The sequence below is a fragment of the Schistocerca cancellata genome, chromosome 1, assembly GCF_023864275.1.
Source record: "Schistocerca cancellata isolate TAMUIC-IGC-003103 chromosome 1, iqSchCanc2.1, whole genome shotgun sequence".
Lineage (NCBI taxonomy): Eukaryota > Metazoa > Arthropoda > Insecta > Orthoptera > Acrididae > Schistocerca > Schistocerca cancellata.
The window spans coordinates 900,958,834-900,978,810 of record NC_064626.1 but is presented as its reverse complement, the minus strand read 5'-3'; the positions used below and the strand labels follow the sequence as shown (position 1 = coordinate 900,978,810).

General features: G+C 37.7%; 1 protein-coding gene across 1 annotated transcript in view; it reads right to left on the bottom strand.

Moving 5' to 3' along the window:
* The window catches only part of LOC126190882 (nucleosome-remodeling factor subunit NURF301), a 289,288-nt gene that overhangs the window by 217,660 nt on the left and 51,651 nt on the right, over positions 1-19,977 (bottom strand). The window contains exons 8-10 of the mRNA XM_049931491.1: positions 15,045-15,251; positions 13,951-14,133; positions 1,748-1,969 (exon numbers count right to left, since the gene is read on the bottom strand). Of these exons, the coding sequence (XP_049787448.1) occupies positions 1,748-1,969; positions 13,951-14,133; positions 15,045-15,251 (612 nt within the window). The remainder of the gene's footprint in view (positions 1-1,747; positions 1,970-13,950; positions 14,134-15,044; positions 15,252-19,977) is intronic.

The following is a 19,977-nucleotide window of genomic DNA, read 5'->3' as shown; positions in this document are numbered from 1 at the left end:
AAATGATTAGCTTTTCAGAGCATTCACACAAGGCTGGCGCCAGTGGCGACACCTACAACATGCTGACATGAGGAAAGTTTCCAACCAATTTCTCATACACAAACAGCAGTTGACCGGCGTTGCCTGGTGAAATGTTGTTGTGATGCCTCGTGTAAGGAGCAGAAAAGTGTACCATCACATTTCCGACTTTGATAAAGGTCGGATTGTAGCCTATTGCGATTGCGGTTAATCGTATCGTGACGTTGCTGATCGCGTTGGTCGAGATCCAATCACTGTTGGCAGAATATGGAATCGGTGGGTTCAGGAGGGTAATACGGAATGCCATGCTCGATCCAAACGGCCTCATATCACTAGCAGTCGAGATGACAGGCATCTTGTCCGCATGGCTGTAACGGATCGTGCAGTCACGTCTCGATCCCTAAGTCAACAGATGGGGACCAACAACCATCTGCACGAACAGTTCGATGACGATTGCAGCAGCATGTACTATCAGCTCGGAGACCATGGCTGCGGTTACCCTTGATGCTGCATCACAGACAGGAGCGCCCGCGATGGTGTACTCAATGACGAACCCGAGTGCACGAATGGCAAAACGTCATTTATTCAGATGAATCCAGTTTCTGTTTACAGCATCATGATGGTCGCATCCGTGTTTGGCAACATCACGGTGAACGCACATTGGAAGTGTGTATTCGTCATCGCCACACTGCCGTATCACCCGGCGTGATGGTATGGGGTGCCATTGGTTACACGTCTTGGTCACCTCTTGTTCGTATTGACGGCACTTTGAACAGTGGACGTTACATTTCAGATGTGTTACAACCCGTGGCTCTACCCTTCATTCGATCCCTGAAAAACCCTACATCTCAGCAGGATAATGCACGACCGCATGTTGCAGGTCCTGTACGGGCCTTTCTGGATACAGAAAATGTTCGACTGCTACCCTGGGCAGCACATTCTCCAGATCTCTCACCAACTGAAAACGTCTGGTCAATGGTGGCCGAGCAACTGGTTAGTCACAATACGCCACTCACTACTCTTGATTAACTGTGGTATCGTGTTGAAGCTGCACAGGCAGCTGTACCTGTACACGCCTTCAAAGCTCTGTTTGACTCAATGCCCAGGTGTATCAAGACCATTGTTATGGCCAGAGATGGTTGTTCTGGGTACTGATTTCTCAGGATCTATGCACTCAAATTGCGTGAAAATGTAATCACATATCAGTTCTAGTATAATATATTTGTCCAATTAATACCCGTTTATCATCTGCACTTCTTGGTGTAGCAATTTTAATAGCCAGTAATGTAGTTGTATTACTGTGTTAAATTTTTAATGTAATATTATAACTCTTACTGAAGAGATTATGACAGCATTTAAAATTTTTCAATTTGGTCAATGCTTACACAAAAGCAAATTTTGTTGGCCCTGGAAGCCTTTAGACAGGCAACCTGCAACTGGAATCAGTGATTGTTTCAGATGCTTAGTAATACAGATTATTCTGCTTAGTTAGGGTTCATTTTATACATGGTTTTTAATTGTAAATTTTGTGTTCAAACTAATAAAACCTTAGAGATAGTCATTATTGTTAACATCACCACTACTACTTGTGGTAACAAGCCCCACACAATAAAATACAGTATGCATCAGGCACAGGTGTAACACTATGCCTCCTCCATTATGTTCAAGTGATGAAAATGAAACAATGACGCACTATAACGTTAATATATGCAAAATAAAAGTAGCTTACCTAATGCTTCATGCCATACACTTGTAAATACAACAGGCTTGATGCAAGCCTGTAACACAATTAAGGCTCGAGCAAAGTCTCTAGCATTTACACATGCACTAACAGCTGTTATCCATGGCTTCCGTAAAAGTGGCCAGTTGGGATGCATAAAAGACGATTGAATACTTGACTCCAGCTGCAATACGGTCTGTCTTAGTGTGCTTACAAGAAGAGCTCTTGTACCTGTAACACAGAAAATTTATCCATTTACTGAATTGTTTTCTGTTATCATAACATAATATGAAATAGCACAGGGTGTGAGACAGCAGAGCTGTAAGTAGCTAGAAAGTAAGAATCAGTACATCAATGGAATATTTTAACACTGTTTCAAGTATGCTTCCTCACTCCGTTGCATTGTGCTCATACTGATGTTCAGAAAAGAGCAAATTCACAACCAATGGAAACATGCACAAATTCCATCCGAAAAAGTATAAATAAATCTAGATACATTGCCAACTACAATTTATGCAAACAGGTCAGTAGAAAAATAATTTAATAGCCATTCATATTATAAAGAGTTCAATGTAAGTTGCAGAAATGGCATCCATATCAAATGCATTGGTTACCTTTGGTTAACTAATTACATCACACTTATACTCAATTACTGTGGACTGTCCTTTAAATTTAGCGCTAGTATAAGCTGCAAACTTTTGCCATTTTCAGCTCGATTCAAATGATGTATATCTTTGATAGACATCCTGTAACTGTCCAATAGTGACAAGCAGGCTCTTTCACATTTTCAATGTCTACATGTTAATGTGGGGAGAAAGAGAAAAAGAACTCATTTTCTTTTTGACAGCTAGTGCTAGTGAGCAGGAATAAAAATGGGACTGGTATTTCCAATTTTCATTTCATTATGAAAATATCAAGTCTTGGGCACTATCAATGCTAAACTGAGTGTACTGTTAATTCTTTTCATAGGATTTACACATTCACAAAGCAAAAATATGTTTATGAACATCTTAAGAGCACAATCATATTACAATACCAACATCAAAAGGTTGTCATATATCAAGGAACTAATAAACAGAAGCAACTGAAACAGAAACAGATGTGAGAATGTCTCCTGAGATTATGGTCACTATTACAAACTAAACCAGGAACCCCCGCCCAACTCCAATTTCTTTAAAGAATCGAACTCCCAAGCAAAAATCAGCTTTAAAAATGAGTTAATGTGTTAAATATTTGACATTAAGCATGTAAAACCTTTATGCTTGAAGATGCAAAACCCTAAGCAAAACCCTAATTGTGTTGGTTTCATTAGTTTTGGAGTTAAAAAGAAAGTCAAAACCAAAACTTGTACAGTGGTATATGTGAACAGCCTGCAAAAAATATTAAATTAAAACAAGCTTACGACATGAACAATGAACATTTAGTGACAAAGAGCTTTTCTTTCATTATTTTTTGGGACTGTGTGTGAAGGAAGTTTAGGAAAGTTATGAAATTATGTTTAAAGTTTGAAAAAGTCACTACATGCTCTCATTAACAAGCACTGTATGACTATAGCCTTGGTGATTTGCACTCGGTGTCAAGAAAAGCTAGTTTTTCAAGCATTTCAATGTTTGTGATATCGTATATTCTGAACTATGTGTCATACAAGAATATAATTTTGCAGTTACATGCGGTGGCACATACGTATACTGTCAGCAAAATGTTTGTGGTTAGAGTTAATAATGCACATTGTGTCACTGTAAAATTAAGACAGTGAGCACGCATTTCCCCACTTTCTCTACTGCATGACCTCACAAAAAGCAACTATGTGGCATTTCAGAAAGTTAGACTGGCCTAATTGTAGCTCAGCTTATGAATCGCTCACAACACACAGCAGGAGCAGACCTATTTCAAGTGCTCTATATTTGTATCAACATCTTAGGATAATGACATAGTGTTATCAACATGTATATGATAATGACATAATGTCATCAACATGAATACTCCCCGCTTAATATAAATTTGTATAATGTTTTCTTTTTTATTGTAAAATTAACAGTGCTATTGTACTACACTAACATTCATATGATTTATATATACATTGTTATGAGAATATAACCATCTTTATACTGTAATTGAACTCTTGGTTTGGGAACAGAGGTGGTGGGGTGTTTATTTTCCACAATGGTTTTTAATAGTGTACACTGAATACAAATATGAGTGGCTAATAGCGCAAGTGCAAGAATAGCATATGGACAGATGCTTTGTAAATCTCTGCACACTGTTCTACATTACTACAGGGGAAACTGATTCTTAATCATCCTGTACAGCAGCTGGATCATTCTTTTGGGAAAGGTGATTTCCTCCACCATGAGAGCTGCTCACTTTCATTTTACAGACAGACTATGGGTAGATGTCAATATGTTTGATGGAATAGGACTCATGATATTCAACTCTAGAACAATAATCTGTTGTAATATATTGCTTTACTTGGGTTGAAATAACTAAAGTTTTGTTAACCCCTTGGGAGCCAATTTAACCCTTTAGGCCTCTTCAGATGTTGGGAGAACTGAGGCTGGATTGATGCATTTGATACCTTCAAGCTGTGAAAATATTCCTGTCATTGATAGTGGAGACAATGAAATCGACAAAGTCAAATACATACTGATAGCATTTTACACTTGAAGCAGGCTCTTCAGTGTGGTAGACAGCTGACAGCTCCGCCAGCTGTTCTTTTTTGAAAAATATCTCATTTAATAACTGCAAATAAATACTCACTTAACAAGCAGAAAATTACACCTTTGTCTACTCACAAGAGAGAATTCGACAGGAAATGATGGGGAGGCACAGTCAGTCTGTAAATTGAAAAGCAAGCAGCACTTGTGGTGGGAGAAACTGTCTTTCCCAGAAGAATGGTATGACTTAAGAATTAACTTCCCTCTAGCATTGCAGAAAAGTGTGCAGATATTTATGAAGATTCTGTCCACATGCATTTCTTGCACTAGTATTATTAGCAACTCATGTCTGTATTCCCTGCAATGTTAACACACTTGTGGAAAATGAAAACCCTGGAGATATCTGCACATTGTGTCACTGGTGATTCATAAGGTGAGCATAAGGATCAGTACAACTTTGAGAAACATCCTGTAGTTGCTTTTTGTGATGTAGTGTCGTAGAAAAAATGGGGAATTTCCAACTTGTTCTTCATTTTACAGACCTATGGAGGAGAGAAATGAATGACCAGTCTGGCAACACATCATCCTTCACGATTCTAACCCTACCTAACCAAACTGTTACACCTCCAGAACACAATTTACCCTTTAATATGATTCTACTGCATTTAAGTTTGGCACAGACCTTTACTCTCCATTCTTAACCTGTGTTACTTAACAATGTACATTAATTTTATATAATTAAAACACTACTTTTAATAATGTGTGGCTTTTTCATTTCCTGCAACATGGAAGGATTAGTCCTAGAGAAAAAAATGAATAGGACCTTTATCACAGGAAATTTTATATAATTTAATTTTACAATGGGAAACATTTACTCTAGAGACAGTCAAAAAAAGCGTTAAAAAGTTGCCTTTAAATGCCCCGACCCCCCACCCACCCCACTACCACACACATGCTCAGACCCGACCAGTCAGGATTTCTATGTTCTACATTACATTCCCCCCTACCACTACATTAAAATTTGTGACTACATGAATTTTTTCACCTAATTTTTTTCCTTCGTCAACTGGACTTTAGACCACTCACTGAATATCAGAAATGTTTAGTTGCTGATAGGCACACACACAAGAAAATAAAAACTTGCTAGTTTTTGGAATTAATCTTTATTTGAGCTGGAGTACAAACGCATGCAAGCGCACACAAACACTTCTGCTGATCAAGTGTTCAGTGCCTTAAGCAGAACGCTATATCATTTCATAACTAGAGCGGGACCAATGCACACACAGACAACCAGTATTCCATATTATCATTCCTTCATTTTATTCTGGTTCCCAAAATTATCTGTTTGTTCCTATCCTACTTTGTCTTTCTTTTAATACAATTTTTACATTTTGTTGATGTCTTTCCTCTTTATTTTTTCTTTTGCATGATGATCTGTTTTCTGGGTTTAATTCTTATTTGTTTTGCCTTTTTTGCATGTTTTATGTTGATGCATCTTTTACATATTTCTCCTTCTAATTGTATCCCATACATACTTCTTGTCTTTCTTTGCTTTAAGTTTACTTCTTTGGATCCCCTAATCTAACATCACATGCTAATACCATTGTTCATAAGGTAAACATGGCCTCTCACCTGCCACTATGCAAAGTCTTTCGTGTCTATCAAATTTTTTACAAATTCTAGGAAAGAATTAACCACTGAAATATATATTTCTGGTTAACAATACCTCACAATTTTCTATTACGAAAGTTCAGTTCATTCAGTCACTTGCTCACACCCAGGTCATCTACTGAAATATTTCATCAGTCAACTTTTGTAATAATCAGTTTTTCTTGCTAGGCAACTTCTTGTAACTTTATGCATAAGACTGAAAACTAGTAGTTCACACTGCTATCCTTGATCTGACTGGCATCATGGCAAAAATGTTTAACCAAATGCCAATTTTTCCAGATATTATTCTGCTATAACCATACATAATGCAACACTAGCAAGGTTCTTATCTGCTCAATACGACACAATTAAATGCTTCAGTTAGAGCAGCCAACTGTAATTTGTTCTTCGACTGCCCCATACCTCCCACCCAATGATCTTCCTAAACTTCGGCAAAAAGGAGTGTTATCACCTTATGATATGATGTGATGAGTACAGTCTGATCTAGTAAAGACAGGATTAAAAGTGTTTCCAGAAAACCATGTAATACTGCGATGGCAAAGGGCACTGCAGATACAACATAGTGAACCACTTCAGCAAATGAAATAATTTAAGTTTGCTGAAAAATCAGCAATGACGCTTAAAGCTTCAGTTTACTAAGACTCTCAGGAAACACTACTGATTAATGGTCACATATAGATTTGAGACATAATAAGAGACTTCAAAATACCAGGTGTACAAGTACAAAATGCAGATTTCAGACAACAGATGTCGCACCAATGCAGTTTGTGCCATAAACATTTGACACTGTGCCATTTTGTTGTGTCATCAACAAGTGTCAGACGTGCACAAGTGATAAATTGAAAAAGTATGAGCATAGTGTTGCTTTGTCTTGTTCAATACGTCGAAATTTATACAGAACACAGAGCATTATTAATATTTTGTTTTCATTTGAAGAAAACTGTTGCTGAATCATATTGATTACTTCGAGAATTTTATGGTGAACATGCTCCATCACAAGATGTGTGAAAGATGATTTCAGCATTTCAAAAATTGTGACTTCGATGTTGCAGACAAGGAACATAAGATGTGGAGTTGGAAGCACTGTTGAACGTAGATGATTCACAAACACAAAAACAACTTGCCAACCAATTGGATGTTAGTCAACAAGATGTTTCCAATCGGCTGTGAGGGATGGGAAAGATTCAAAAGACTGGTAGATGGGTAGCACAGGAGTTGAACGACAGGCAAACTGAAAAGCAGAAAAAACATATGACATTTTGCTCGCGTGGTCTATTATGAGCGTCAAAACCTTGGGAAACAGTTAATACTACACATTACCAACAACAATCGACTGAAATGAACTGTTCGCTGCTTGAAGAAAGGCCACAATACTGAAACAGGCAACACAAAGTCATTTTTCTTCATGACAACGCTACTTCACATATGATAAAACCAGTTCGCACCAAGTTGGAAGCACTTAGCTGCTAAGTTCTACCCCATGCAGCTTACTCACCACACTTCACTCCTTCCGATTACCACTTGTTTGCATTGACGGGTCTCGCACTTGCTGAGCAGCACTTTGGTTTGTACGAAGATGTGAAAAATGGGTCAATGGATGGTTCACAGCAAAAGGGGAAAATTTTTACTGGCATGAAATTCATGAACTGCTCAAAATATGGGGAAAATGTATAACAAACAATGGTGCATACTTTGAATAAAGCATTATTTATCATTCTTCTGAATTTAACATGTTTTTTAGACAAAAAAATCAGCATTTCACGCTTGTACACCTGGTAAACCATACAGATTAACTTTCACAACATTAATTGACAAAGCAGTATCATCAAACAAAACTGAATGACGTATGCAAGAACAGTTTGACAATAAATTAGCAACACAATTTTCTTGTTCTGTACCTGGGGGATACCACGGTGTTAAAAACTCAAAAATTACAAGTGATCAAAGACTTGCAAGATCCAGAGTAAAAACAGAAATCTATACCTACATCCACATCTACACAGATACTTCGCAAGCCACCATATGGTGCATGGCGGAGGGTACCCTGTACCACTACTAGTCATATTCTTTCTTGTTAGTCGCAAACAGAGTGAGGGAAAAATGAATTTCTACATATCTTTGCATGAGTCCTAATTTCTAGACTCCAATCTTCACGATCCTTACGCGCAATTTACATTGGCAGCAGTAGAATCATTTGGCAGTCAGCTTCAAGTGCAGGTTCTCCAAATTTTCTCAATAGTGCTTTTCAAAAAGAATATCGTCCTCCCTATGCAAACAATTTGACTGTGTCAAGCAAGACATTAGTAATACTGTACCTGAACATTACAGGTTTGTTCTTCCTACTTATCTGCATTAATTTACATTTTTCCACATTTAGATCTAGCTAACCAGATATTTTGTCTCAGTCATCTTCTATCTTCCTACAGTCACTCAACTTCAACACCTTACCCTACACCACAGCATTATCAGCAAACAACCGCTGATTGCTGCCTACCCTGTCTGCCAAATCATTTATGTATATAGAGGACAACAGCAGTCCTATCACGCTTCCCTGGGGCACTCCTGGCGATACTCTAGTCTCTGATGAACACTAGCCGTCAAGGACAACATACTGTGTTCTATTACATAAGGACACAAGCCACTCACATATCTGTGAACTTATTCTATATGCTCATACATTTGTTAACAGTCTACAATAGGGCACTGCGTCAAGTGCTTTCCAGAAATCTAGAAATATCGAATCTGCCTGTTGCCCTTCCCCCATAGTAGTACGTCATGTGAGAAAAGCATAGGTTGAGTTTCACACGAGCAATACTTTCTTTAACCATTCTGATTCTTGGACATAAGCTTCTCAGTTTCAACAAAGTTTATTATATTCAAACAGAGAATATGTTCACGTATTCTGCAGCAAGCTGATGTTAGAGATATTGGTCTGTAATTTTGCGGGTCCATTCTTTTACCCTTCTTATATACCAGAGTCTGCTATGCTTTCTTTGCATTTGCTTGGGACTTTGTGCTTGGTGGGATATTCACGATAAATGCAAGCTATGCAAGTCCATAGAGTACTCTTTGAAAAACTGAATTAGAATTCCATCTGCACTTGGTGATTTATTTGCTTTCAAATCTTCCAGTTGTTTTTCTACACAAGGGATGCTTACTACTATGTCTGATGGTCAAACGATGGTATGTTTGCACAATTCTCTTGTGTGAACGATTTCTTTAACACGAAATTCAAACATTCGGCTTTCGTTTAGCACTTTTCAACTGCCACACCAGACTTGTCAAAAAGTGACTGAATGGAAGCCTTAGGCCCACTCAACAATTTTACATAAGACCATAATTTTCTTGGGGTCTCTTCCAGATCTTTTGCTAATATGCGGTAGATGTTGTATGCTTCACGCATAGATCTTTCCAAAGACGCACAAATGTTTACTAACCTTTGCTTGTCGTCATTTGTGCGCTCTCTTTTGATCCCAGAGTGTAACAGCCTGGGTCTTTTCCATCCTTTATCCATCTACTAAGCACATAGCTCCAGAGATTTACAATCTGCTTGAAGTTTGCTCATAATTCCCCTACATCCATCTTACTGGAACTACTTATAAGTGATATCAATTAACTGTCTTAAGTGAGATGCCAACAACTGCTTATCTGCTCTATCTAGCAGAAACACTCTCCTGGTATTCTTGAATGATTTATTAACTTTTGCATCCATAGTTGCTATAATGACATCACAACCGCTAATCCCCTTTTCTATACTCACATTGTCAGTATGGTACGGTCTATTTGTAGCTACATGATCTAAGATATTTCCAATTTGTGTGGGCTACCGTGCTAACTGCTCATGACAGTTTTTAAAACACATGTTCAAAAGTATTTCACATGACTGTCTGTCTGTGCCCAATGCAATGAGTCCACAGACATCTCAGTCTATAATCGGTAGATTAAAGTCGCCTCCAAGGAGTACTGCATGACCTGGGTATTTCCACACTACTAACTACAGACTTTCTTTGAATGGCTCTGGAACTGTCACAGCAGAATTGGGTGGTCGATAAAAATGTCAAACAATTAACTCGGTTACAGATACACCTGTTACACACGACCAGACAACTTCATCCTCAGCAGAGAGAATATTTTTGTCAAGTGCAATGAACAGTCCCCCTCCTATGGCCTCTAATCTCTCTTTCTGATATACATTCCACAGCTTGCTAAATATCTCAGAGCTTTCCATTTCAGGTTTCAGCCGGCTCCCAGTCCCAAGAATAATTTGAGTGTGAAAACTTTCCTGGAGGGCAATAAATTCAGGCACTTTATTATGAATACTTCAACAGTTTACTGATAAAAATTCGACAGCTGTAAGTTCAGGAACTATATTATGAATACTTCAATAGTTCACTGACAAAATTTTGACTGTGAAAATGATTTACTCCAAACGCCATCTGTCTTCCCTAGCAGCACATCGGCTGATGGGTGTCCAGAGCACCTCAAACTACTGTCTAGCCTAAAATAACCTAATGTGCCCTCAACAAGTACTCTGCTACCCGAGTAGCTGCTACCTTTGTGTAGTGCAACCCTGATCTATCAAGAAGTGGAGTCCTACAAATCCCCACACGATAACGCATGTCTAGAAATCTGCAGCCAAGACCATCACAGAGTCGACAAAGCCTTTGGTTGAGACCCTCCATTTTGCTCCAAATCAAATGACCCGATCAACTCTGGGAACAACGATGCAAATTCTGAGCTCTGCTTGCACCATGTGTGCAAAGCTAGTAGTTTTCACCACCTCCACCAAACACCTGGAGGAACTGAGGATGGCTTCAGAACACATGTGACAGGCATTGTTGGTGCTGACATGAGCCACCACTTGCAGATGACTGCCTCCAGCATGCTTCATAGCTGCAGGCAAGGCCACCTCCACATCTCAGATGAGGCCCCCCAGCAGGCGTACAAGAGTGCACCTGGGCATCTTTCCACTGCTGAATGCTACCTGCCTAATGGTCTTCATAGCACACCTAATGTTGTTGGAGCTCCCCAAAACACTGATAAGGCAACAAAATTAGTAATGTATATTCTGAGAATTCACTGAAGAATATGAAACTTCAGCAGAAAAATTTTGAACCAAGTACAGCAACTTAAAAAATGTAGATTACATCATCATATACAAAAGAGCGAATTATTTACCAAAGATATTTAGGTAAGCAGAAAAAGATGTTTGGAATAAGGAGAAAGCAAAAGCAAATGAAATATCAATTGAAGTAAGATGACTATTAACGAAGGAGCTACAATTTTAAGAAAATAATGCAGAAAAACTTGTGCTGGGTAGACACCATACTTTATCAGTTAAGACAATAGATGACATAGCAACAACAGAGAGAAAATTTTACAAGCATTCAGGTATTCCTATGACTGTTTGTATTGTTCAAATCATATTTACAGCTTCCATTAGACTTCATCAGGAGAAGTGAAACAGGAAAATTCCTGACAGATTAAAACTACTTGCCAGACCAAGACAGAAAGCTTGCATTTTTAGAGAAATAATCAAGTTTCTGGTCCTTTTAGTCTGTTACAAAGTATCAAAACAGCAAAAAGTCTGCAACAGTGTGAAAGATCCATTCAGTGATGGAAGAGTCAGACAAGGAGATTCCGTATCACCAAAGCCATTCTCAGCAGCCATAGTGAATGTTTTCTGACCTGTAAACTGGAAAAGACAGAATGAATTCTTGCTAACAGGAGTTTGCCTAAGCCACCTTCAGTGTTCTGATAACATCATAGAGGAATATCTTAAAATATACCGAGCTCGTTTGAGTAATCTGGAATTGTAGGTTACCCTACAGGTGTACAACAGGTTGGGCATAGACTGATTACTTGAGTATTACTGTTCTGATTTGATGGGGGAGGGGGCAGAACTTATTAATTAAATGAAATCCAATTAATTAAACAAACTTATGCACTTTGTTACTATTTTCCAATGCATTACTTTAATCAGTTGACAATAATGTCACTGTTCCAGTCTGGATTTTCCACTGTTTGATCATGTCACTACTGCTTACAGGCCAGTGAACTAACATATCTGATAAGTTGCCAACCTAAAATTGCATTTGTAGCAGATGGCAAAAACCAATGCACATCTTTTTCACAAGAGCTCAGCACCCATGCACCTTGCCTGAAGAGGTTATATTTTAACACAAAAATAATTATACCATTAGCATGTGAAATGGCATTTTAAGCAACACTATTGTTGAAACTTCCTATCAGATTAAATCTCTGCGGACCAAGTCTTGAAACTAAAACCCTGTCTTTCAAGAGCAATGCTTTGACAGACTGAAATGTACGAGCACGACTCATGACCCGTCTCAACGCTTTAGCCCTGCCTCATCTCTCTCCTACCTTTAAAAACTTCACAGAAGCTCTCATGCCTACCTTACTGGACAAGCACTCCAGGAAGAAAGGATATAGCAGAGAAATATCAGGAAGTTGCAAAAGAAGGCCACACTATGCTGAAGAGTGAAAGATTCTTTATGGAGTCATTACTGTTAGCTGAAGCCCACATTCCAACACGAAAATTAAATAGATTCAATTTCGTACAGCGACCCACATAAAATACTACACTGGCATTTAGAAATAAAAAGTGTGTGTTTTCTCCTAAATTTTAGAACTGTTGAAATTATCAGCTGGCCCACGTTATTCATTTAGTCTATATGTAAAGGTTATTTCTACCCACAAATTGTTAATGAAGTAATTAATGTCTTAATGTTGCAATACTAATTAATTAATAAACGACTTTTCGTTACATTTGACTGCCCGCACCACAGCAGTCTTACATCCTGTATCATCTGCAACAACACACCCACTCTGATGCATGATGTAATCAGTCTGTGTGTCTTACCAGTTTTGACTTACAGCAGTGAGACATAAATTGTTTAGATTACAACCAACTCAAACCACCACATATCGGATGCAATGGAATAGTTTTATAAAATATACCTATGCAAAGCCTATTATGACACTATGGTATGACTCATGTTTTGCGATTAATGTTAGTACTATTTGGAGGAATCACATGAAAATTCGCTGAGTACACTGAATTCAGTGAGACATCCCATGTTAGTGTGCTTGCTTTTAAGCAACTCGGCAAATCATAAGTGAATTTAAGGTGTCAGAACTACATATTATCTACAACAGATATTTAGTTTCAACCCATTGAGACAGTGAACTACAGTAGTAAGTTAGTGATAGAAACTGTGTTTGCAGTCAGTCTTTTCATGCATGAAGTTAGACAACTGAAATTATAACATACTGATAAATCGGATATATAAACAATTAAGTCACAGAACTAGTTGAAAAGTTTTTGTATTTAGGGCAGTTAATGACAACAATTGAATGGACAGCAACATAAATAACAGAGAGCAAAAGAGGCCTGGAGCACTTTTGATAAACTACACAGTTTCTCAAAAATAATTTCCCAACAAGTCTGAAACAGGGCATTTACAATCAGCGTGTGTTATCAATGTCAACTTAAGGCAGTGAGACATACACTTTTAATTAGAAAATATTTTAAAAAATTGATGGGAATTACTAAGGGAGTCAATAAAACAAATACAAGATGATTGGTGTATGAAGGAAGTACCACATTGGATTCCAACCCAGTAGTGAGTGTTAAATTATTGCTGTTCATCTGACAACGATGAATGGTTAGAAACATACACGTTTTAAACGATACAAAGAAAACATACAAATATTTTGGAAATCATTTTGCAGCTTCATAGAAAAGGAGTGTGGGAAATAATTCATACAGTACAGTTCATAAATGAAGATGGTGTGAAAACAATATGCTTCAATACATATCCTATTTCACTACACATTTAGTCCAAGTGATTAAAATGTACTTACCATAAAGTGAACCAATCCATTTGAATTCAGATGCTGGTGTCAATGAAAATTTATGGGATAAATGCCTCCTCTTATCCCTTTCTTCATTGCGCTGATGTTTATTTAGTGCAGCTATATTTGTACTATACTGATTTGTGTAGCTCTTGAATGTATTTTCCATCCCAAGCTTGAACATATAGGTGCCTAAAACACAAACTTTTATGAGGCAATATACAAAAGAGCAATTAAACATGTTAATGTGATACGTTTGTAGACATTTTCAAATTAAATAGTTTCAACCTTCAACCTCAATGCATTTGGGATAAGAACTTTAAATGTGAATTATGTTAAAATTTACTGCTAGTCTTAGTCCCTTCCCACCAAAATGTTTAAACACAGTTGGAGGATGCTTTACTGTGTTGCCAGGTAACATCTAAAATAATCATCTTTGAAGTTGTTATCCCTTTTTTTGACACCTGCCACCCTTTCCACTTGCTGTACAGAAAGTGAATGTCTTCACAAATAGACCAACAATCATAACAGCAGCACAATGTATTATAATAACAGCCTTGTCTGGAAATATGTCACCCAAGTCAACTGTGTCTCTCCCTAACTGACAACATCTCAAAATTAATGTTCACTACCCAGTTTGGTTGAAGGAAGACTAAGGTTTAATGTTTCAATGACAACCAGTTCATTAGAGGTGGATCACAAGCTTGGGTTGGGGAAATATATGGAAGGTACTTTTAAAGGAAGCCACTGTTATTCGATGTAGGAAAACAAAGGAAAACTTAACTTTGAATAAGACGGGGATCTAAACCACCATCCTCCTAAACAGCAGTCGAGTGCCTTGCCCCTACTCCACAATGCTTGATCAAATTGGACTCCCCCTTCCAAATTTCAATATAATTTTTTTTCTCCGAATATATTTTATAACATCCACCAGCTTACCTTCACATCTAAATTTAACATTCATTTCTAATTTAAATATATCACATTATCCTTGATCTTCCTCTTCATCATAATTTTTCAACTTAGCTTTCAATCTTATACTTTTTCTTTTCACCTCTGATTACAAAAAACATACAAGAATCTTAAAAATGCTAATGAAATACCTGTGGCTATCTGTTGTGCTTTCAGTCTTGTTATACGAGTCCCATCAGATGCTAGTTCCTTTTCAATTTCTTTTTGATCCCTCTGCAATTTTTCTAACTCTGCTTTTGTTAGACCAGCGGCACTACGTCTCTTCAAATCATCCATATTAAATGTGCGTGGTTGAAGGGAACCGGTTTTGGAACGTGTCACTATTGTATGTTTCTTTCCTGTAACAGAAGAAGATAAGTATATATGTGACAGGTAAAGGTATCATTACACTGTTTTTACTATATCGGCCTTATTGAAAAACTACTACAAATCCTAATAAATCACATCATGACACTGTTACATGAGAATCTCAAACAGTTAGGCTTTGTGTACAGTGTGCAGCAGCTAAATTGAGACTCTTTTCAACTTTAATTTTTCCACTACCTTCTTACATCTACAGCTAGTGGAACCTCAAGATACAGTTAAGTAAACCCTTCAGCGAAACAGTTGTAAACACAAAATAGTTTCCACTGACACAGATGAGATGGAAGCTGAAAAATAATTCTGATGAAGAAAATGCTTCACTCCAATCAAACCCTTAAATATAAACATCACTCACAAATTGGGCATCAGGCCTGTTACAACTGGCCAACTGCGGGCAGCAAAGCAGTACAAGGAGCGATCTACAATTATGCGAAGTGATATTCAAGTTGCTAATCCCTCCAGCCATTGTTTCCAGTAGCAAAATCCTTGTGATGCCACTGTTTCTTTATTTGAGCAGCTCCTCATTTGGCCTCATAAGGCCGAGTGGACCCCATTCAAGATTTCCCTTCCTCAGAAGAATTCAAAGAGGTACCAGGAATTGAACCAGGGTCCTTAGGAACCAAAGGCAACAATGCTAATATTCAGCTGCAGAGGTGGTTCTCTAGCCAAATTCCAATTAAAATAATAAACTACTTCAATTATGAAAAATCAACAGTTTACTACATTGTTAAGAATTTTTTTGTTGCTTAGCAGTCAAATTAAAAAATCTATTGGCAAGGGAGAAAAAATTGTGTATGTTAAGTAGTCTATGACCTCAGAACCACTAAAAAGCTTAAAACTGATTTGAAAGAGTGGTGGATTGTCACTAAAAAATTTGAATCAATATGAAGAGAAGAGAAATGAAATGAAATGATCATACGGCATTATCAGCTGGGAAATCCCACCTGCATTGATCGGCCGCCTGTTGCAAGTTTTTCTATTTGATGCCATTTCAGCAACATGTACGTCTTTGTGACAAAGAAGAGATGAGTTGTGGACTAACATAAGGAGAACTGTGGACCATACTGAAAGTGTGACTAACACTGCCAAGAGGTAACTAAACAGAGTTGCACCTTGTAATTTGTTGCTGCATTTATTACTTCATATACACTAGTTAAATTTGTTGTGGATGCCAATGGTGAATCAGACAAACAACTGATCATTAGCTCACAATTAAAATGTTCCTCTTGTAGTGATGTCTAAGTATGCAGTTTGTGTTCACTTGCTTGGTGTTATTTAAAATTACAGAGACAATGTACTATCATTTTTTAAAGAATGGATATATTACAAAAGAAGATGGTTGCAAGTCTTACCGACAGTGGTAATATCATAGATGGAAAATTGGAAAATGGTAGCCTCTGACTTCTGGGAACCCACACATGGTCTGCGTTCCCATGGAATGTGTGCCGACCATGGAAACATGTTTTACTCAAAGGATGTTTGGTTCCACAACAGCCTGAATCTACCCTCTTAAACTACAATAATTTTCCCATTGTCAACAGAGCTTGTGACAAGTGTAACAACTTCAATGTCACATCTTGCAAATGGGCATTACGGTGGCATTCTGAGAAATAAACAAAAACAAGTGAAACAGCCAAGTCCCCTATGAAACATACCAAGGATGTAAGAAGTTCACTGAATGAAACGAATCATATAAAAATATAAATTAGCTTATTTTTAAGTTTCTTGTGTATTTAAAAAATACTTCCGGATGCACAACATATGTCCCAACCTAGCTATCAACACCCTACACAAAACACCTACAAGATGAAATTAAAGGATTCAAAATATTAGAATAAACATAGACAACTCTTTCAATAGATGCAAATGCCAGCCTTAATCTGAGAGCCATTCCACACAAAAATCAATTCTAAGAATGAGAAATTAAGAATAAACTAATATATAAATACTACAGTGACTTGTAAGTCACGCAGATTAATAAAAATTCATTAACAAGATATTTTGTGAAATGAAATGCTTTGTCCTACTTGCAGTGAAGCCGACTCTGATGACAGACATTTTACATTTAATTCATTCTCATGTATAACTGAACAAAGATTAGCAAACTGCTACCTTCCCACATACTTCATTAAAATATAAGTAAGTAAAAATAGTATTCCAGAAGCCACATAACTTCATGGATTCTCAACTTGGAAAGAATTATGGCACACTTGAACTCAGGGTGTATATGAAACGGGACAACCAGGAGATCTGGGTAAAACCCGAGAAGTATTTCATCCGATAGAAAACCGGGAAAAACCCGGGAATTTTTCAATGTTTTAATTTTTTGTTAAATTTTTGTAATTTTGACTGGTAAGAACCGATATTCTAACAAAGGATATTACTGTATCCTGCTACTGCAGAATAATACTTCAACAATAAAACATAAACGAGAGAAAAAAACGAAAATAACTTAAATTGCAAAGAAAATGAGCCATATTCAACAACGACACACAGTGCTCATGCAAGCGTCTGCCAACAACAAAATGTGTCAAAGGCATTAGGAACACTATGCAATGCTTCATAACGACAAATTGCCTCCGATGAGCGTGAAGTCACAACTGTTTGCAATAGATTCATTTTAGCAGTTACGAGCGGGCTCATGCACATGCACAGTTGAGTCGCGTTTGAGTAGTAGATTCTCCCGCTTCTGGCTACAGGAATGTGGCTGTTGGACGTACAAGCAGCCGCAGCAAGCAGTTAGATGCTACCGGGAAAAGGGGGTGCCAAATTCATTTCTTGAGGAAAAAAAAACTTGCACCTAGCAACCAGGGCACATTGTCTATCGATTATTCGTATGATTTTGAAATGCGTCCCTGTTCGTTTTTGAACATTTTTAACACATTTTAAGTTGATTTCTGAATGAATCATAAGTTGATTTTTGAATGCATGCATAGTGTGTGTGATGTCTCTGTCAGGAGAATCCTCGTCCCAGACAAAAGGAGGCCGGACTATACGAGCTGAGCGGAATAAAGCCGAATGGATGAATACCAATCGCTGTCTGATTATGTGGTTGATTGGGTTTGCGAATGATCAGCGTATTTATAATTACTAGGAAATCCATAGATTCACACTACCAGAATGGAAATAAATGACTAACAGGAAGAACAGATGAGAAAGATTATGCATTATCTTCTCAGTGTATCCAAGAAAATCAAATTTTGCCAGAAAATTTTTGGCCAGATCGCTACACTAGTAACTACCAGTTTTACAGTCCCCGGCTAGCACCCAATTAAGTTCTATTCTGGAAGTAACATGGAGAACATGTTGTAGGAACATGTAAAACACTTCACCAGAGAATAATCGCGGGATAAATAAACCTGTGCTTCTGGCAGGGTTAGTGAAGTTAATCGGTGAACAAATTTTGACAGTGGCAGGAATAGCTACAGGATTGGTGATGACAAGATTGTTTGTTAGAACGAGGAAGGAGAAGAAACAGGAATATCACACAAATTATGGAAGAATTAGACAATTCCCAATTTATATAAAAATTTCGTAATACTACTTTTCAATCTCATGCTTGAGAAACTGGCACGTATGAATGAAATGTGAAACTACTTCCTAACATAAAGCTTTTTGCTTTAGTACGCCTAATAGGCATTTGATATTGTTACTTATTGAATTAAACAGTCTCGTTTATTTGGTGTGTGTTACAAAATTGCTGCAATATTAGAAAGGCCTGTTTTGTTTTATCTAGCAGACAGTGACAAAACATTGTTGTTGTGGTCTTCAGTCCTGAGACTGGTTTGATGCAGCTCTCCATGCTACTCTATCCTGTGCAAGCTTCTTCATCTCCCAGTACCTACTGAAACCTACATCCTTCTGAATCTGCTTAGTGTATTCATCTCTTGGTCTCCCTCTACGATTTTTACCCTCCACGCTGCCCTCCAATACTAAATTGGTGATCCCTTGATGCCTCAGAACATGTCCTACCAACCGGTCCCTTCTTCTTGTCAAGTTGTGCCACAAACTACTCTTCTCCCCAATTCTATTCAATACCTCCTCATTAGTTATGTGATCTACCCATTAACCTTCAGGATTCTTCTGTAGCACCACATTTCAAAAGCTTCTAGTCTCTTCTTGTCCAAACTATTTATCATCCATGTCTCACTTCCATACATGGCTACACTCCATACAAATACTTTCAGAAACGACTTCCTGAAGCTTAAATCTATATTCGATGTTAACAAATTTCTCTTCTTCAGAAGCGCTTTACTTGCCATTGCCAGTCTACATTTTATATCCTCTCTACTTCGACCATCATCAGTTATTTTGCTCCCTAAACACCAAAACTCCCTTACTACTTTAAGTGTTTCATTTCCTAATCTAATTCCCTCAGCATCACCCGAATTAATTTGACTACATTCCATTACCCTCATTTTGCTTTTGTTGATGTTCATCTTATATCCTCCTTTCAAGACACTGTCCATTCCGTTCAACTGCTCTTCCAAGTCCTTTGCTGTCTCTGACAGAATCACAATGTCATCAGCGAACCTCAACATTTTTATTTCTTCTCCATGGATTTTAATACTTACTCCGAACTTTTCTTTTGTTTCCTTTACTGCTTGCTCAATATAAAGATTGAATAGCATCGGGGAGAGGCTACAAGCCTGTCTCACTCCCTTCCCAACCGCTGCTTCCCTTTCATGTCCCTCGACTCTT